General features: G+C 42.8%; 1 protein-coding gene across 4 annotated transcripts in view; it reads left to right on the top strand.

The window, feature by feature from the left end:
• Positions 1-19,795: 19,795 nt before the first annotated feature.
• Positions 19,796-21,768, top strand: part of DENND5A (DENN domain containing 5A) — an 84,776-nt gene continuing 82,803 nt past the window's right edge. For 3 of the 4 annotated variants that reach the window (XM_070491081.1, XM_044751844.2, XM_044751845.2), the window contains exon 1: positions 19,796-20,043. In XM_070491081.1, coding sequence (XP_070347182.1) covers positions 19,932-20,043 — 112 coding nt within the window. In that variant the 5' untranslated portion in view covers positions 19,796-19,931. The remainder of the gene's footprint in view (positions 20,044-21,768) is intronic. The other variant, XM_014844089.3, reaches the window with a different exon arrangement.

Raw genomic sequence — 21,768 nt, 5'->3', positions numbered from 1 at the left:
CAAAGACAATCTTGTCATTTTAACCACACACTCATAACACAAGATAGAATAAGATGAGAGAAAAGCAACTTAGGAGGGGAAGAGGAAAGGGACTGAATCACTTTAGTCTAAGGAAATAATAGGCCATGAGAAAAGGGACTATGTTATCCATGAGATCTTGGATACAAACCTCAGGGTAACCACTAAACAAAAAAACAGAACAGAGACACAAATAATAAATAAAGAGAAAACAAAGAAACACATCAGAAAAAACTACGTAACTCGACTGGTAGACCAAAATACACAGGACGAGAAACAAAGGGAATGCAGGAGAACTGGAAAACGAGTGATAAAGCAGCAGTAAGCCCTCATATATCGATAATCACCCTAAATGGTAATGGCTTGGATTCTCCAATAAAAAGACACAGAGTGGCAAGATGGATTAAAGAACAAGATCCAACAATATGCTGCCTCCAGGAAACATATCTCATCTTCAGTGATAAACACAGGCTCAGAGTGAAGGGATGGAAGGATGGAAGACAATACTCCAAGCTAACGGCAAACAAAAGAAAGCAAGTGTTGCAATACTTACATCAGACAAAGTAGACTTCAAGATAAGACACGTAAAGAAAGAAAAGAAGGGCAATATATAATGATCCAAAGGGCATTCCATCAAGAAGAAATAATGCTTATAAATATCTATGCACTCAACACAGGAGTGCCAACGCACATAAAGCAACTATTAACAAACCTAAAAGATGATATTAATAATAAGACAATAATAGTAGTGGACCTCAACACTCCACTCACATCAATGGATGGATCATCCAGACAGAAAATCAACAAGGAAACAGTGGAATTAAGTGAAAAGTTAGACCAGTTGGACTTCATAGACATATATAGAACACTCCATCCAAAAAGAGCAGAATACACACTCTTCTCAAGTGTGAATGGAACATCCTCAAGGATAGACCGTATGTTGGGAAACAAGGCAAGCCTCAATAAATTTAAGAAGATTTAAATAATAACAGGCATCTTTTCTGATCACAATGCTATAAAGCTAGAAATTAATTACAATAAAAAAGATGAGAAAGAGACAAAGATGTGGAGACTATTGATCCATTGAAGAAGCAATGGGTCATTGAAGAAATTAAAGGAGAAATAAAAAAATATCTGGAGACAAATGAAAATGAAAACACACCATACCAACTCATATGAGATGCAGCAAAAGCCATATTAAGAGGGAAATTCATCACAATACAGGCTCACTTAACAAACAAGAAAACTCCCAAATAAGCAATCTCAAACTACACTTAATTGAATTAGAAAAAGAAGAACAAACAGAGCCCAAAGTCAGCAGAAGGAGAGAAATAATAAAAATCAGAGCAGAAATTAATGCTATTGAAACAAAAAAGGCAGTAGAAAGGATCAATGAAACAAAGAACTGGTTCTTTGAGAAGATAAATAAAATTGACAAACCCCTAGCCAGACTTACAAAGAGAAAAAGAGAGAAAGCTCAGATAAATAAAAGTAGAAATGAAAGAGGAGGGGGCTGGCCCAGTGGCACAGCAGTTACTGCACACGTTCCGCTTCAGCCACCTGGGGTTTGCCAGTTCAGATCCCAGGTGCGGACATGGCACCGCTTGGCAAGCCATGCTGTGGTAGGCGTCCCACATATAAAGTAGAGGATGATGGACACAGATGTTAGCTCAGGGCCAGTCTTCCTCAGCAAAAAGAGGAGGATTGGCAGCAGATGTTAGCTCAGGGCTAATCTTCCTCAAAAAAAAGAAGAAAGAAACGAAAGAGGAGAAATAACAATGGATACCACAGAAACACAACAGATTATAAGAGAATACTATGAAAAATGATATGCCAACAAAATGGACAATCTAGAGGAAATGGATAAATTCCCAGAGTCTTACAACCTTCCAAAGCTGAATCAAGAAGAAATAGAGAATCTGAATAGACCAATCACGAATAAAGAGATTGAAACAGCAATCAAAAGCATCCCAAAGAATAAAAGCCCAGGACCAGATGGCTTCCCTGGAGAATTCTACCAAACGTTCAGAGAGGATTTAATACCTATCCTTCTCAAGCTATTCCAAAAAATTAGGGAGGATGGAATGCTTCCTAACACATTCTACAAGACCAACATCACTCTAATACCAAAGCCTGACAAGGACAACACAAAAAAGTAAAACTACAGGTCAATACTGCTGATGAACATAGACGCAAAAATCCTCAACAAAATATTGGCAACCCAAATACAGCAATACATCAAAAAGATCATACATCATGATCAAGTGGGATTTAGACCAGGGACACAGGGATGGTTCAACATCTGCAAATCAATCAATGTGATACACCGTATTAAGAAAGTGAGGAATGAAAACCAAATGATCATCTCAATAGATGTGGAGAAAGCATTTGACAAGATCCAACAGCCATTTATGATAAAAAACTCTTAACAAAATAGGGATAGAAGGAAACTACGTCAACATAATAAAGACCATATATGACAAACCCACAGCCAACATCATACTCAATGGGGAAAAACTGAATTCCATCCCTCTGAGAACAGGCACAAGACAAGGATGCCCACTATCACCACTCTTATTCAACATAGTACTGGAGGTTTTGGCCAGAGCAATTAGGCAAGAGAAAGGAATAAAAGGAATTCAAATAGAGAGTGAAGAAGTGAAACTCTCACTGTTTGCAGACGACATGATCTTATATATAGAAAACCCTAAAGAATCCGTCAGAAAACTATTAGAAATAATTAACAACTACAGTAAAGTTGGGGGGTACAAAATCAACTTAAAAAAATCAGTTGCATTTCTGTACTCTAATAATGAACTTACAGAAAGAGAACTCAAGAATACAATGCTGGGGCAGGCCCCATTGCCACCCAGATAAGTTCGCGTGCTCTGCTTCAGGTGGCTCAGGGTTTCACCAGTTCAGATCCTAGGTACAAACATGGCACTGCTCATCAGGCCACACTGAGGTGACGTCCCACATGCCACAACTAGAAGGACCCACATCTATTATATACAACTATGTACGGGGGAGATTGGGGGAGAAAAAACAGAAAAAAATTTTAAAAAGACTCCAGTTCCATTTACAATTGCAAAAAAAGAATAAAATATCTAGGAATGAATTTAAGGAGGCAAAGGGCTTATACAATGAAAACTATAAGACATTATTGAAAGAAATAGATAATGACAAAGAGATGATAAGAGATTCCATGCACATGGATTGGAAGAATAAACATAGTTAAAATGTCCATAGTACCCAAAGCAATCTACAGATTCAGTGCAATCCCTATCAGAATCCAAATGACATTCTTCACAGAAACAGAGCAAAGAATCCTAAAATTCATACGGAGCAACCAAAGACCCTGAATTTCTAAAGCAACAGTGAGAAAAAAGGACAAAACTGGAGGCGTCACAATACCTGACTTCAAAATATACCACAAAGCCATAGTGATCAAAACAGCATGGTACTTGTACAGAAACAGGCACACAGATCAATGGAACAGAAAAGCCCAGAAATAAAACTGCACATATACGGACATATACGGACAGCTAATCTTCGACAAAGGTGCCAAGAACATACAATGGAGAAAAGACAGTCTCTCCAATAAATGGTGTTGGGAAAACTGGACAGCCAAATGCAAAAGAACAAAAGTAGACCATTATCTCATGCCACACACAAAGGTAAACTCAAAATGGATCAAAGACTTGAAGATAAGTCCTGAAACCATAAAACTTCTGGAAGATAATATAGGTAGTACACTCTCTGGAATTGAACTTAAAAGGTTCTTTTCAAATACCATGTCTTCTCAGACAAGGGAAACAAAAGAAAAAATGAACAAGTGGGAGTTCATCAGACTAAAGAGCTTCTGCAAGGCAAAAGAAACTAGGATCAAAACAAAAAGGCAACCCACTAACTGGGAGAAAATATTTGCAAATCATGTATCCGATACGGGGTTAATCCCCATAACATATAAGGAGCTCACACAACTGAACAACAAAAAAACAAACAGTTTGATAAAAAAATGAGCAGAGGGGAGCCGGTTTGGTGGTGCAGCAGTTAAGTTCACACGTTCCGCTTTGGTAGCCTGGGGTTCACTGGTTCGGATCCTGGGTGCGGACATGACACTGCATGTCAAGCCATGCTGTGGTAGGCGTCCCAGGTATAAAGTAGAGGAAGATGGGCACGGATGTTAGCTCAGGGCCAGTCTTCCTCAGAAAAAAGAGAAGGATTGGCAGCAGATGTTAGCTCAGGGCTAATCTTCCTCAAAAAAAAAAAAAAATGAGCAGAAGATATGAACAGAGATTTTAACAAAGAAGAAATACAGATGGCCAATAAATACTTGAAAAGATGTTCAACATCACTAATCATCAGGAAAATGCAAATCAAAACTAAACTAAGATACCACCTTATGCCTGTTAAAATGGGTATAATCACTAAGACTGAAAATAACAAATGTTGGAGAGGATGTGGAGAGAAGGGAACCCTCATACTCTGCTGGTGGGGATGCAAACTAGTGTAACCACTATGGAGAATACTATGGAGATTCCTCAAAAAACTAAAAATAGAAATACCATATGACCCAGCCATCCCACTACTTCATATCTACCCAAACAACTTGAAATCAACAATCCAAAGTAACATGTACCCCTATGTTCATTGCAGCACTATTTACAATAGCCAAGACATGGAAACAACCCAGGTGTCCATCAACTGATGATCGGATACAGAAGATGTGGTATAGATATACAATGGAATACTACTCAGTCATAACAAAAGAAAAAATCATCCCATTTGCAACAACATAGATGGACCTGGAGGGAATTATGCTAAGTGAAATCAGCCAGACTGAGAAAGACAAACACTAGATGACTTCGCTCATATGTGGAATATAAACAAACATGTGAACGAAGGAAACAGTCTAGTGGTTACCAAGGGAAGGGAAGACATGGGCACGGGAGGTGAAGGGGAGCACTTATGTGGTGACAGAGAAGAAATAATGTACAACTGAAATCTCACAATAATGTAAACTATTATGAACTCAAAAATAAAACAAAATAAAAAAACATAGCTTCAAAATGTAAAAAAGCAACATCCTATAGAACTGTGGGGGGAAAAATGGATAAATCAATTGCACTTGGAGATTTTAACACCTCCCTCTTGGAAACTGATAAGCAGACAAAAAAATCAGCAAATAGCAAATATGTGAAAAGTAAAGTTAATCAACTAAAGCATATATATGATACATATGAGAATTATGCACCCAAAATCATACTGTTTCTGATCACACACTGAATCTTTAAAAAAAAATAGACCACAAAGGAAGCCTCAATAAATACCAAATGATTGATATCAGACAATCTTTGATCTATACTGCAGTGAAATTAGAAATTAATAACAGAAGAGAAAGAGAGGAACATCTTTAATTTAATAAAAAGCAATAGCTAACTAAAGAAACTATAGTTAACAAAAGACTGAATGTTTTCCCCTAAGATCACGAAGGAAGCAAAGATGTTCACTCTTACCACATCAATCAACATAGAGCTGGAAGTTTTAGCTAGTGAAATGAGCTAGGGAAAGGGATAAAAAGGCAAACAATTAGAAAAGAAGGGATAAAACTGTCCTTATTTGCATATGACAGAAAATACCAAGGAGTGAACAAAAAAACTCCTAGAACTAATAAGTGAATTCAGCAATGTTACATTTCTACATACTAGCTATGAACGCATGGAAATCAAAATTACAAATACAATACCATTTATAGCCACTCGAAACAAAAATACTTAGGTATAGATCTAACAAAATATATACAGAACTTGTATGCTGGAAACTACACAATGCTGATGAAAGAAATCAAAAGGAGAAGAGACATACCATCTTCATGGATTGGAAGACTCCGCATTATAAAGATGTCAGTTCTCCCCAAATCGATCTGTAGGTTTAAAGCAATTCTCATTGATATCCCTGAAAGATATTTTGTAGATATAGACAAGATTATTTTAAAATTTATATGGAAAGGCAAAGGAACTAGAATAGCTAAAACAATCTCAAAAAACTAGAATGAAGTGGGAGGAATCACTCTTCCCGATATCAAGACGTTGTATAGCTACAGTGATCAAGACAGTGTGGTATTGACAGAGGGGTAGATATGTAGATCAATGAAACAGAATAGAGAACCCAGAAAGAGACCTACACAAATATGTCCAATAAATTGTTGACAAAGGCGCAAAAGAATTCAATGAAATTCATTTTTAACAAATGACGCTGGAGCAATTGGACATCCATAAACAAAAAAGCATCAACCAGTACCTAAACCTCAAACTTTATAGATAAATTAACTCAAAATTAATAAAAACTTAAATGTAAACTAAAACTTTTAGAAAAAAACATAAGAGAAAATCCTTGCTATCTAGAACCAGGCAAAGAGTCCTTAGACTTGACACCAGAAGCATGATCCCCAAAAAGAAGAATCAATAATTTGTACTTCAAAATTTAAAGTGTTTGCAAAAGATCTTGTTAAGAGGATGAAAAGACAATATAAAAATTTTTCCTTTCTTCCGGGGTCTCCTTCTCGACTAACTGTGGTGTTTTTATTTTCTATTTAATGTGGTTTAAGTAAAGAAAAATTAAAATTGTAAATTATCACCTTGAATTTTATATTCATCTTTATATCATGCAGTGCCAGTTTTAAATGCAAGTATAAGAGCATTTAACTGCATGTGGAATCACTGAAATTGTACAGTTCTACTTTGATGCTTATACATGCATATGTACATATTTCATTCTTACAAGAATAGTGAAAATACTGCAAAAAGTAACTCAACTGTTTTTGTTTCACTTCCTGATGTGCACACATTCTACCAACATTCTCTGCTTACTTCAACTTACTGATGAGTAAGGAAGGACTGGAAGGAGAAGGAACTATGGGTTGTTCTGTTTTTCCCTTTCCTTCTACATCATCATTTTTAGCAAGTGATTGATTACTACAGGGAAGTCACATAAATAGGAATGTGATAGGGTTCCTTGGTTGTCTGTGTTTCTTAGAATGCCGTTGGCTTCTTTCTGCGTTAGAAGCAAGTTCTGGTTTCAATGGAAAGCATCTCCTGTTAGGATTGTCATCCCTCCTGCTTATGCAGTTGTAGACACCACATGCTTGCTTTGTACTGGCTTTGAGTCTCGCTGAACTCCCAGGAGTCCCAGGTCCACCGGAATTCTCTGGTCATGAAGTATTACAAACATTGTGTGCGAATGAGGCAGCAAGGGTCAGCGGACGTGCATAGTGCTCATGAATCAGCTGCTCATATGCATGCTCCTTTGTCTCATCAGACTTCACTTACAAAACATAAGTTCAAAGATAAAATTACTAAGAATTTTAAGTCAGCAACAACAGAGTATTAAATCAGGTGTGTAGCCCTCTGAAGAGAGCCCTGTGCATAGGTGGAACTCCCATGAAGCTGGCCCTGGGCATAATAGAAGGAGGTAGGAATGGATGTTGATTGCCAACTACCATGTCTAGAGCGCTTGTAAACAGATGAGTGAGGTTGGAAGGTGAGGGAGAAGAATGAAGTAGAGGGACAGAAAGAAGCCACGTTGAGAGAGAGAGCACAACTGGTGTTGACTCTCTAGCTCTGTGTGGCCCAGTTATATTTCCTGTGAGCTGCTGTATACCAGTACCACCTTGGGCAAAGCAAAGAAAATGCAGCTTTCATGTTAGATCATATTGTGATTTTGGGTGAACTAGAAAAGGGTGCCCCTTTCTTAAGATACTTTACTGCCATCTGTTGGAAAACTGTCATAATAACTATATAAATTAATAGTGACTACAATGAATGGAGTCTCTTGGACAATGCTAGATCTGTATCGATGTGAGCGGCAGCTCTGCCTGTTACCCTCAGCTTCCCTAGGAGCCAGAGGCACAAATGCTGGTAACTTACAACCTGAGCTTAGCAAACTTAGCGGATGGCAGGCTGGAGTTGAGGTGGTGGGACAAGGGGTAGCTTAGCCACATCCCTGAATCCCAGCCTCAAAGGCGTTCAGTTAAGAACTAAAAGCAGTAGTTCCTCACTTTATATTCTCTTGACCCTGGGAGTTCATGAAGCTTGTCGTGGGGTGGGGGCGAGGGAGCACTTTTGGTCAGTTCCAACATTTGACAAAGTCTGGTGGACGGGAAAAATATTTTTATCTCAGAGAAACCCATAGAGGTCAACAAAAAAAATCCCCCCTTTTTTTTTTTGGCTTTTGGCTGAAATTATATTAACTCTTTGTGGTCCACATATCTTGTGCTAATTAAAAGTTCTGAACATCAGATTAGTGTATCTTTTATTAATAAAAAATGGGAAAACTGACTATAAGTGCAGTTTGTTTCAGAGACATCTTTCTAATTATAGGGTCCCTGGGGTGGGAAAGCAATAAAAGGACTCAAAGACGCAGCTATAGGAAACTCGGCTCATGGCCGGGCTCTTCTTTGTGGCAGTGGGTAAGCCAAAGACTTGAGAGAGCAAAGGACCTGCCCAAGGTCACATCATCTGAGTTAAATCGCAGAATTAGGATTCTAGCTCGGGTTTTCTGGCTCCCGAGCCAGGCTCCTTCTGAGTCCCCATGAGTGGGCACCTGCTGCGTTTTTCTTCCTCCTCCTCTTCTTCCTGACATTTCATCAACCTTCATTCAGACTCATAGAAAAAACCCAAACCATTTCATTAACAGTTGCCAAAAGTTTCTTGGCTATTGTGAATACCACATTTAATAACAATTATTAATAATTCTTTTGTGAGCTCCACACATACTGGTGACTCAATAACATCTCTTCTTTGTCCACAGAGAACATGAAACTGTACTCTTAAAAGCAGAGCATCTTCTTCTGTATGAATAGAGACAAAATGTTCACCAAATACAATCTAGGACGTAATGTTCTGAACTTCAGAAATTCAGTTTATTTTGATTACAGTTAATTCGTGATGTGTTAAAAGTCTTGTTGTGCTGTTTTAATTCTGTCAAATTCATGATCACAAATTTAGCCATCTCAATAATTAAAGATCATTAATTTTTAATTGTGTAATAATTCCTATATTTTTTCTGTCATCAAAGGCAGATTGATATAACCTAGAATATTGATAGTATGACTCTATGTGTTTCTGTTTATAGTCAGCTGGAAAAAAATACTGAATTATTCAATTATCAATTGTATAGATTTTTTCCCATTTTTTAATTAAGGGTTCATTTACATATGGTAAAATTCACTCTTTCTGGCATACGATTCTGTGAATTTTGACAAACATGAAGAATTGTGTAACCACCACCACAATCAAGATATACAACAATTCCATCACTCCCCAAAAATCTTTGAGAACTGAGCCACAGTTAAATATATCTTCCTTTTGGGATCTGGTCCAAATGCCTTTCACTTCCCCTCACTAAACCATCTGGCCTCTCCCAGGAAGCTCTTGGCCTTCAAGTTGATGGGAATAGTGAGGCCACTGTGTTCACAGTCTAAGGGAGAGGGCTGGCCGTGGCACATATAAGGCCATCCACCCAGACTCTCAAAAGGCTGTCAACCCAGGGAGATAGAGAGGAGGACAGAAGGGACCACAGGGGTTTGTCAAAAGCCAAAAGTACTCCTCTGTTTATCTGATCTAGCCACTCTGCCCTGTCTCAGCCTCCTGAGATGCACACACAGACACACGTGCACGTGTGCACTATACACACATACAATTATTTACACATGTGAATACACAAACATACATCTAATATTCACATACATGTACATGATCAACCCTATACACAAATGCTCTCTCACATATAAATAAGCTCCAACATGGTGCCGGCCCCATGGCGAGTGGTTAAAGTTCCACACCCTCTGCTTTGGCGGCCTGGGTTTGTGGGTTCAGATCCCGGCCTCGGACGTACTCCACTCATGAGTCATGCTGTGGAGGCATCCCACATACAAAATAGGGGAAGATTGGCAGAGATGTTAGCTCAGGGCGAATCTTTCTCACGCACACACACACACAAGAAAACCAAAAAACCTCCAACAGAGATGTACATAGATATACACATGCACCTGTTCATACACTACTTTTGGGAAAGTTACATCGCTGTGGACATTGTCTGCAATTTGCTCCTCATGTTGCTCAACTTCATACTTCCCCATGCCACAGGGCATCAGATGCTACTTGATGCTTACTCATCTTTGGGGCCTCTTTGTTGCTGTGGGCAATGGTAACCAAAGGGTGATGTCTGATTTTCAACTGGTTTAGGGAGCTTATGCCATAGAGAGACATGAGGAACCTGATGCTGGTTATGAATGAGGTATTGGGGGCTGGTGGGACAGTAGGGCGTAGGAAACAGAAGTACATGTGTGACTTCTTTCGTAGAGACAGATCACTGTGCAGAGAGAGCTGGCTGCCAGAAATGGCTGTGGGTGTATCAGTCTATATCTAGCTGTGTTTGTGTTTCTTCTTTCTTTTTTTTTTTTTTAAAACTTTGTTTATAACCTTTTTCTCTTGTATCTGTGTGCTATTCTTTTTTAAAAAAAGATTTTATTTATTTATTCTTATTTTTTTCCTTCTTCTCCGCAAAGCCCCCAAGTACTTAGTTGTATATTTTAGTTGTGGGTCCTTCTAGTTGTGGCATGTGGGATGCTGCCTCAGCATGGCTTGATGGGCAGTGCTAGGTCCGCATCCAGGATCCAAACCGGCGAAACCCTGGCACACCAAAGAAGGGTGCACGATTAATGACTTGGCCACAGGGCTGGCCCCAATCGGCCCCTCTATTGTGTTTCTAGTCTTAAGAATGCTCATATTGGTGAACCTTCCATTTTTCTGTATGATTGGTGGGATTCATTCTGGTCTGCGCATGGTAAACTCTTCCTTAAGCTTTGGAGAGGAAGGGTTTGAGCACCTGTGAGTTCATCAGCTGATCTTTTTTTTTTTTTGAGGAAGATTAGCCCTGAGCTAACTGCTGCCAATCCTCCTCTTTTTGTTGAGGAAGACTGGCCCTGAGCTAAGGTCCATGCCCATCTTCCTCCACTTTATATACTGGATGCCTACCACAGCATGGCTTGCCACGTGGTACCATGTCCGCACCGGCGAACTCCGGGCCGAAACAGAACGTGCGAACTTAACCGCTGCGCCACCAGGCCGGCCCCTGATCTTTCTTAAATGCTGTCCTGTGAGCTGTGGAGTGGGCAGGTTCTGTCTGGGTGGAGTCAGACTGATGCCAGTCTCACTGGAGCAAGTGCCCCTGTTAGTATAGGTACAGACTATCTCTTAAAGAATAAACAAAGCATTACTAACATTGACTGCTTTTGTAGGAGGAAACTAAGTGGCTGCTATCAAGGCCCTCTGTGATGAGATGGAGAGGGCCGAGGAGTCCCCAGTGGAGGACTCTTAGAAGAGGTAGGGCGGGGTCGGCCCCGTGGCCCAGCAGTTAAGTTCATGCGCTCAGCTTCAGTGGTCCAGGGTTTCGCCTGTTGGAATCCTGGGCGTGGACATGGCACCCCTCATCAGGCCACGCTGAGGCGGCGTCCCACATGCCACAACTGGAAGGACCCAGAATTAAAAATACACAACTATGTACCGGGGGGCTTTGGGGAGGAAAAGGAAAAATAAAATCTTAACAAAGAAAACATATATATATATATGTAAAAAGAAGAGGTAGGGCATTAGCTGGGCCCTAAGGGGCATCAGCAGGTGAAGGAGGGCAATTATTCTGTTAGTAGCTTGGAACCCAGCCTTGACTCTACCCTCTCTTCAGAGACTCTACCTGGGGCCAAGGTAAGAACATCCAGGTGGGAAGGTTGGCGGCTGCCCCAGCCTCCCCGCCTATATGGTGTGTCAGGCCAGGTGAGGGTCCTCACATCTTCCTAACAAGGTGTCTCACTATTGCTTTTTGCTTTGAGCCCAGGGCAAGCCTCCTTTGGAAGGAGAAGGTGGGGAAGCTCCTGCTTCCTGAGGGTTTTTTAGTGGAAGCAGGCCATTGCCTCAGGGATTTTGGACCCACATTGCTCTTCCTTCCTTTCAGAGGTATAGGTCTAAATTGGGGTAGCGGGGCCCCAGTCTAAAGCCTGAACTTCTAGGGTTGTGACCAGGCTCAGGTAGAGTCAGGGAGGTTTTGTATATGTTTGCTGACACAAAGCAGAGAAAAGGGAGGGGAAAGGGAGGTGCAGAGGAGGAGTCACGGATAAAGGATTCACTTTGGGCTTTCCAGGTTCCAGAGTGGGGATGGGTTATGGGCCCTTTGGTCCCAAGCAGGGTGGTTGCATGGAAAACAGTGAGCAGTAAGGCTTGATTGGAGAAGGACAGTGTGAAGGGGGATCTTGGAAGAATAATAGCGTGGGTGGGTTGAGCCTGGATCACAGAGATCCTTACAAGTCACCCTAGAAAGCGTTTGCACCCTACTAAGGATTCTGACTGGCAGGGTGTAGCATGACCAGAGCTGTGTGTCTGGCAGATTAATCTTGTTGTGTGAGTAGAGGAGACTACAGTAAGGGGACAACATTTTTTTAAAGTTTTAATATTTATTTTTCTTAGTCAATACTTTCTTATGGTTCAAAACTCAAAAAGTACAAAACAATATACAATGAAACATTTCCTTCTGTTCCTCATCCCAGTCATTCAGTTTCTTTCCCTAGAAGCAATCAGTTTTAACAGTCTTGTTTATTTTTCTAAAAATAATATATGCATATACAAGAAAGAAAGAAGTACATATTTCTTTTATTTTCTCCTTTTTACACAAATGATAGCATATTATACACACTTATTAATTCACGCAGCAAACATATGAGGCAGGTAATATTATTATCTCTGTTTTACAGATGAAGAAATTAAGGCGCAGAGACGTTAAGGAATTTACTTAAAACTAGAGATTTTGTAAATGGTGAAGTTGAGATTTGAACCTGGGGAGTGTGACTTCAGAGACCCGTGCTTTTATAGGAGTAGGTTATAATACCAATATTTGCTGTACTGAAAATCCCAACAGTAAAATTTATAAATCGGGGAACTGATCCTTTTAACATTAACTGAAAAGTACGAGCTTAGTATAAATTTCTGTCAGGTAATTTTCAGTTAATTACAGAACTGTCAGTTCCACTCAGAGCTGTCCTTCAATAAATGTTTGTTCTTCTTCATTTTTAAATTATTGCCTCAGATCTACCTTTTCACTTTTAAAAGCCAGTAGCCAGGGGCTGTCCTGGTGGCGCAGAGGTTAAGTTCACACGTTCTGCTTTAGAGGCCTGGGGTTCACTGGTCCAGATCCCTGATGTGGACCCACATACTGCTTGGCAAGCCATGCTGCGGCAGGTGTCTCACATATAAAGTAGAGGAACACGGGGACGGATGTTAGCTCAGGGCCAGTCTTCCTCAGCATAAAGAGGAGGATTGACAGCAGATGTTAGCTCAGGGCTAATCTTCCTCAAGGGGAAAAAAAAAGTATCCAAGAAATAAGTTCAGAACAACCAAAGAATGATGAGTTACCTTGAAATTCCTTTTTCTTTTTTTACTGTGGGTTTTTTTCTCGGTTTAAAATTGTGGTAAAATACATATAACATAAAAGTTACCATCTTAATCGTGTTTAAGTGTACAGTTCAGTGGCATTAAGTACACTCATAATGTTGCACAACCATCACCACCATCCATCTCCAGAATTCTTTTTGTCTTGCAAAGCAGACACTCTATGCCAATTTAACAATACCTCCTCATTCCCCTCTCTCCGCCAGCCCCTGGCAACCACCATTCTACTCTCCATCTCTATGACTTTGACTATTCTGGGTGCCTCATATAAGTGGAATCATACAGAATTTGTCTTTTTGTGGCTGGCTTATTTCACTTAGCATAACATCTTCAAGGTTCATCCAAGTTGTAGCATATATCAAAATTTCTCTCCTTTTTAAGGCTGAATAATATTTCATTGTATGTATATAAGACATTTTGCCTATCCATTCATCCATTGATGGCCTCTTGGGTTACTTCTATGTTTTAGCTATTACACACACAGTTTTGCACCTTGCTTTTTACACTAACACTACATCTTGGATGTTTCTCCGTATCAGTACATAATGAATCTCCTTTTTCTTTTTGACTTTGCTTTTTTATTTTCTTCTTGTTTTGTTTTACAGATGCATAATATTCCCCCCCCCCGCTTTTTCTCCCCAAATCCCCCCAGTTCATAGTTGCATATTTTAGTTGTGGGTCCTTCTAGTTGTACCATGTGGCGCGCCACCTCAGCATGGCCTGATGAATGGTGCCAGGTCCGCACCCAGGATCTGAGCCAGCGAAACCCTGAGCCGCTGGAGCGGAGCGCACAAACTTAACCACTCAGCCATGGGGCTGGCCCCAACAGATGCATAATATTTCAATGTTTGTACAAACTGTAGTTTCTTAAACCTGTCCCATTTAGCTGGAAATTTGGATTTTTTCCAGTTGGGTTTTGTTTCGTTTTTGGGTTTTTTTGCTATTACAAACAATATTGCATTGCAAATACATATAATTTTGCAGTTAGTTTCAATTCAAGATACACCAATGACCTCATTCCAGCCTTCAAGGCAGGTTTTGGCTCTGTGAACAGATCTGTGTGGACCTTTTCTAGGCGTTCATGCACTCTGCTCTTTGGCCGATCTGTTGTGATCATATCCTCCCTCCCCTTTACTTTGGTGTTACTTTTGCAAGGTACAGACTTGCAACGTATAGCCCTGCTGTTACTACATTCCTGCAGTGAAGAACTAACACTGAAGGGATTAAGAAAAAGGCAAGCAATTTGGTGTCCCTTCAAACTGATATTTTAAAAATATCTGTGGGCCGGCCCTGGGGCACAGTGGTTAAGTGTGCACATTCCACTTCTCAGCGGCCCGGGGTTTGCTGGTTCGGATCCCGGGTGCGGACATGGCACCGCTTGGCAAGCCATGCTGTGGTAGGCGTCCCACATATAAAGTAGAGGAAGATGGGCACAGATATTAGCTCAGGGCTAGGCTTCCTCAGTGAAAAGAGGAGGATTGGCAACAGTTAGCTCAGGGCTAATCTTCCTCAGAAAAAAAAATTTTTGTGGAATACATATTAAGCAAAGGGAAAGAAACAGATTTATTAATAAAAATTGTAAACTTTTTTCTTTGTATTAAAAATGAGGGATTTATTACATGCATTGTATATATCATTCTATTTTATACAATACGGGTTTGCTTTTATTTCCCAGTTTTTCCATTATTGATATCATTATCCAGCAACACTCACTAAAGGGAGAGGTAACTTATATAGTTAGAAAGTATTTTTCAAAACATGCTTAGTGATTTTCCAGATTTCATGTAACCAGAATGTTTCAGTTTTTCAATAGCTTGCTCTTTTTTCAGTTTCCTTTTATAACATTCTGAACCAGACAATTTAAAAAGGTTAAAATTAGACAGTACTGTGCTATGCATTACTCATTATTAAAATTTTCAAAACCAATAGAATTTTCTAATGGATATGATGTGGAGTGTGTGTGTGGAGCGAGAGAGAGAAGTCCAGAATGAGTATAAAGTTTTTGGCATGAGCTGAAAGAATGAGGTTGCCAATTACTGAGATGGAGAGAGTGTGAAAGGGGCAGCATTACGGATGTAAATCAGAAACCTGATTGGAATGTGTTAACTTTGAGATGCCTCTTAGACCTCCAAATTCAGATGATAAGAGGTCATTTGGATATACAAATCTTGAGTTCAGGGACAAGTTCTGGGCAGAGATAATATATATAAAGTGCTTAAAACAGTGCCTTGCATATCCTTTTAGACAAGGCAGATCACGACACTCCTTTATTCAAAACTTTCCAGTGACTTTTCATTTCATTCAGAGACAAAGGCAAAATCTTTCCAGCGTGCCTACAAGGCTCTCCATGATCTGCCTCCCCCACCCCATGCAACATCTTTCGTGATGTAGCAAATAAACCCCACGGTACCAGTGGCTTAACACAATTGAAGCTTATTTCTTGTTCACAAAACAAACGTGGGTATTCTTGGTCAGCTGGAATCTTTCCCCCATGTGCTTGATTCAGAGATCCAGGTTCTGTCTGTCTTCTGTTTTGCGTACTTAGAAGCTCAGAATTCCCTACTTCTAGCTGGAGGAAGGCAAAAAAGAGAAAGGGGAGAAGCCTCATTTGCTTCTTAAATACCCTGAACAAGCAGTGACACACATAAACTTCTGCACACATTTCACTGTCACATGGCCACATCTGGATGCAAGCAGGGCTGGGAAATGTTGTCCCTGATCAGGCAGCTGCTTCCAACTCCACACACTGTGGAAGGGGAAGCATGATTTTTTGGTGAACTGCAGGCCAACTCCACCACACCTTCTACCATCTTCTACCACTCCTCTCACCCGCGACACTCTGCAGCCACCCTAGCCTTCTTATTGCTCCTTGAACACGCCAGGCACGCCCCATGCTGGAATCACCTTCCCTCAGATGTCAACTTTCTCTCATGTTCTTCATGCTGAAATGGGTGCCCCAGGTTGCCACTTATTAAGAGTATAGTATGTTCCATACACTGCTGGTGGGAATGCAAACTGGTGCAGCCACTATGGAAAACAGCATGGAGATTCCTCAAAAAACAAAAAATAGAACTACCATACGATCCAGCCATCCCACTACTGGGTATTTATCCAAAGAGCCTGAAGTCAGCAATCCCAAAAGTCCTGTGCACCCCAATGTTTATTGCAGCACTGTTTACAATAGCCAAGACGTGGAAACAACCTAAGTGCCCATCAACAGACGAATGGATAAAGAAGATGTGGTACATATATACAATGGAATACTACTCAGCTGCAAAACAGAACAAAATCATTCCATTTGCAATAACATGGATGGACCTTGAGAGAATTATGTTAAGTGAAATAAGCCAGCAAGAGAAAGATAATCTGTGTATGACTCCACTCATATGAGGAATTTAAAACTATGGACCAAGAACAGTTTAATGGATACCAGGGGAAAGGTGGGGTGGGGGGTGGGCACAAAGGGTGAAGTGGTGCACCTACAACATGACTGACAAACATTAATGTACAATTGAAATTTCACAAGATTGTAACCTATCAATAACTCAATAAAAAAAAAGAGTATAGTATGTTCCAGATATTTAAAATTCCTTTTTAATTAATTTTTTAAAATTAATTTATGAATCTTCAAAGCAAGCTTGTGAAGGGTAAGAATGAGTATTCTCATTCCAGAGAGGTTAACTGACATGCCTCAGCTCACACAGCTAGCGAAAGTGGGAGTGGGGATTTCAACTAAATCTTCATAGCCTCCAGCTCTGTTTTTAATCTGACTCTCCAAGAAGCAATCACTCTGCCAACCACATTTCCTACTGGGAAGGAGATCACTTTACAGCTGAGTATTGTGGGCTCCAAGCAGTTACATTTCCCAGGGCAAATTAAAACAGTCATGCTTTTGTTTCTGAATTGTGTTTTATGAGTTGAGTTCGTGTGAAAGGTCTCCCAGCACCTGATCACCCCGGACACTTTGATTAGAAAGTTTCTGGACTTTCAGAGTGAGGACACATAAGGCTTTTTCAAGTCTCTTTTTCCACATGACCCCCAGAGTGATCATTCTAAGATGTGGGCCAGATTTTGTCACTCCTCAGCTCAAATTCCTTTGATTTACCACCCCTCCAACACACACACACTTTACAGGATAAATTCTTTAGCCTGGCACTTGAAGCCTTTCCTGCTCTGTCCCTCTCCTCTTTCCCTGGTTTCACCCCCTTTTTTTAAAAGATTTTATTTTTTCCTTTTTCTCCCCAAAGCCCCCCCGTACATAGTTGTGTATTCTTCGTTGTGGGTTCTTCTAGTTGTGGCATGTGGGACGCCGCCTCAGAGTGGTCTGATGAGCAGTGCCATGTCCACGCCCAGGATTCGAACTAACGAAACACTGGGCCGCCTGCAGCGGAGCGCGCGAACTTAACCACTCGGCCACGGGGCCAGCCCTGGTTTCACTCCCTTTTAATCCTCCATCTCCCATCAAAACGAATTACTTGCTGTTGCCTGAATGCACCATTTTAATGTCACTCTCTGCCGTTGTGCATGCTGTCTGAAACATCTTCTTTCCCTCCCCTTTTTACCTGAGAAATTCCTTTTGATCCTTTGGAACTCACGTCAGAGTACACCTCCTTCTGGAAGCCTTCCCTGACCATCCCCCAACCTGCAGAGATGCCCCCCTTCTGTGCTTTGTCACTGCTTAGCTCTCTGAGCCCCCTCTACTGTCTCTGTGTCGCCAGCACACAAGGTAGGGTGGGACATCATCCTGAATGGGCTTTGAGAAGCTACCTTCTTCTTCTCACTTTTCTCCACCAGTTCCGGCAGGTTAGATACAAGCAGGAGCAGGTGCTATGGTTCCCGGTGACGTTGGCTGTGACCTCCAGGCCACCCTCCCCGAGGGAACCAACACTTGAGAGAAGTACTCCGGAGAGAACCCGGGAGAGAGCCCACAGTCAGCCCTTGGGGAAGCCAGCTGCCTTACAGGGCCCTTAGTAGCAGCCTGCCAGAGCAAACCTTGAGCACACCTCTGGCTGTAATAATAATAATAATTTCTAATATTTATTGAGTGCCTTCTATGTTCCAGGCACTATTCTGACCACTTTACCTGTATGTGTATTTATCTTATGTAATCTTCACAAAAACCATGACTGCTGGCACCTAGGGATTGCCCAAGGTCACACAGGGAAATGATAAAGTCAGGATTCAAATCTGAGCATTCTGTTTCTAGAACCCATGCTAGTAATCCTATTACTAGCCTTCTATTGCCTTCTTGGCTTCTGATCTCCGTTTTCCTGCCTAGCTTCTGTGGGAAACCAAATCCGAGGGTCCCAACACAAGTACTAGGAGGCAAGTTTCCCTCCTTCTCATCCCCTCTTCTCTCAGGAGGACGGGCTCGCGGATGGATCTGAGAATTCCCAGACGCAGAAGAGGGGCTCCCAAGTGGCAAGGGCCTTTGGACCTTTCAAGAGAGAAAAGGGGACAGCCTGGTGCATGGGAAAAAGGCTTGGCTGGGGTCGGGGTGAGGGGGCGGGCAGCTGACCACAAGCGCAGGATTCTAGCCCAGGCTTTGTCTCTTAGACTTTATATAACCTTGGGGGAAGTCCTTGCTTCTTTATGAGCCTTAGTTTCCCCATTCGTAAAACAAGGGCAAATACAAGACGGGCTGATCCACCTCTGCCAAAAGAGGGGGCATCCTCAGCTTTATTGGGTAAAGGGCCGGTCACTGACTCCGGGAAGCAGAGGCAGGCAGAAGGCGCTATCCCGGGCTTAGGCCGACAGCCTGGAGATAGGATGAGTGGGCTCCGGAGCTCAGTCCTGCTACCCTATCCCGTGCCAGGGCAGGGATACGGAGATCCTCTCCGGACTTCTCGGGGGAGGCGGAGGTGGAGGGCGGAGTATGGGCCAGGGTCGCAGCTCTGGGGGATGCGCCCACTCACCCCGCACCTCCCCAGCCCTCCCTAAAGGAGTCGCAGACCCGAGCGGGTGGCGGTTGCGGGCGACCAGGCAGCCCCGGGCGCTCTGCGGAGCCCGCCTGAGAAGCCGCGACCAGCCGGCCCGAAGAGCATCACGTCATCCTTTCCGCGAGGCGCCCGCCCCCTCCCAGAAGGCGCCTGCGCAGGCGCGGCGGGAGGGGGCCGCGGGGGGCTCTCCCCGGCGCTCTCCGCCCTTCTCCGGACTCTCCGGCCGTGGCGCTCTCGGTTGGCGGCGGCGGCGCGGAGGGGAAGGCTTGCAGGATGCAGCGCGGGGCGGCCCGGTGCCCCCCTGCCCCGACACGGCAGCCGCGGGGCCCGGGCCAGGGCCGGGGGCGGCGGCCCCAGCCGCGGTAGCGGCGGCGGCGGCGGCGGCGGCGGCGGGAGGGGCGGCCTGAGGGCGGGCGGGCGCCCGGTGCGCGGGCTCTGCGCTCCGCCCGGCCCGGCTCGGCTCGGCCCCGGCGCCATGAGCGGCGGCGGCGGCGGCGGCGGGGGCTCGGCGCCCAGTCGCTTCGCCGACTACTTTGTCATCTGCGGGCTGGACACCGAGACCGGGCTGGAGCCGGACGAACTGTCGGGTGAGTGCGCGCCGAGCCCGGGGCCGCCTCCCCGCGCCCGCCGCGGCCGGGGACCCCCGAGGAAGCCGCCCCCCTCCCCGCTTTGTCCCGGCTGCCGGGCGCGGGGCACAGGGACGTCGGGCTGGAGCAGGGGAAGCGGGATGAGGGGCGCCGCGCCGTGAGGGGCCCCTCGGCGCTGTGGTCACGTCCTCCGGGACGAAGAAGAGGGAAGGGCTGTGTGTCCTCGGTCTGGTGAAGGTTGAGTGACTTAGTATAAAATAAAGGGAAGTCTGTCCTCGAAGACCCGTTAGGGAGGGAAGAAGGCATCCCCATGTCCTAGTGAGAGTAAGTTCCACCCATATTTAAAAAAAAAAAACAGAGCACAACAGAAACTTGGTGAGTTTATCTGGCCCCTTCCCAAGAAGCCTGTGATAACAGCACTTCCTCAAAACCGTTCTGACCCAGCCCTGGGCTGGGCCCCCTGGGTTGATGGGACATGAAGTAATAAAGTGAACTTGGGCCACTCCAAGCACGGTGAGAACTCCCTTCGTTTCTAGAAAGGGCTTGCTTCCCGGGGCCATGCCTTTTTTATGAAAGTAATTTATATCCTTTATGAGGCTAGCGTCATTTGTGAATAAAAGGCCAGGAACCTGGTTGGAGAGCCTTGGCTACATAGTGATGCTCTCAAGTCATCTTTCAAAGGGGACATGGTGGGGAAGTGACGACGGGGCTCAGATCAGATTTGGCGCTAATTGCAGAAGGGTGTCGGAATTGTAAAATCCCCGTGAATTCCCCTGCACCGTCCTTGGAGCCTTTGAATTGCAACAGTTTTGAAAAACTTTTTGTCTGGAGTGCCCAGGTTGCACTGGGCATCCTGATTTGATGAGGGATACTCCTTTCTAGTGTGTCATGATGTGGTCACTGTAAAGTTTCCTGAAAATGATGATCCTGTTGACTAATTTTACTTTGTTTCAGAGATGACAGGACAGGTTTTTGTGTGTGTGTGTGTGTCACTAGAAAAATTCCAGTGTTTCTTGTGGAAAAAAATTAGGCGCATACTTAAATGAAAAAAATGGACTATCTTTTTAAAAAGTGAAAAATTGCTGACCTTTAGCAAGGTCAGAACAATATACTATTTCCTCAAATTAATAGCAGGTGGAGAAAAAATCATGAAGCAGTAATATAATTTAGTACTAGACCTTTTTTGGGGGTGGCCTCATGGTTTCAAGTTCACTTTTTTGGGTCTTCAAATTCTTGTAATACAGATGGTAATTTTTCATTTGTGCTTCATACTTATTAAATTGGTGACTTTGTGATGTAGTTGTTGGAATTCGGTTCACGGTATTAGAGCTGGAAGGGACATCAGAGAGGAAAATGAGGCCCAGGAAGGACAGTAGGGCCTCCGTCCTGCTAGATAATTGCTTGACTTTGGTCCACCGCTCCTCTCATGACTCTACACTGCGTCTCATTGCCTGACTGGGTCATTAGAAAACACTAACATGTTGAGAAAGACAGAAAATAACACAGTTCTCCTCAGTAAAAAGCTTTGAGATGGTGGAATAAAACACTGTTATTTTTATGCCTTTCTTCTGAGTGTCTATTAAATTAAATAGACGTTTGTTTTTTGAAAATAAAGAGAACGGTTTGCAAATTATAACGCATAGGAATGAAGCTGGTGAGTGATTTGTTAGGGAGAGCCCTGCGTTTTGGGGTTAAACATTCCTGCTCTGCTATTGACTATCTCTA

This window comes from Equus asinus, chromosome 20 (genome assembly GCF_041296235.1).
Source record: "Equus asinus isolate D_3611 breed Donkey chromosome 20, EquAss-T2T_v2, whole genome shotgun sequence".
NCBI classification, from domain to species: Eukaryota; Metazoa; Chordata; class Mammalia; order Perissodactyla; family Equidae; genus Equus; species Equus asinus.
This window is presented reverse-complemented; position numbering and strand designations above follow the sequence as displayed.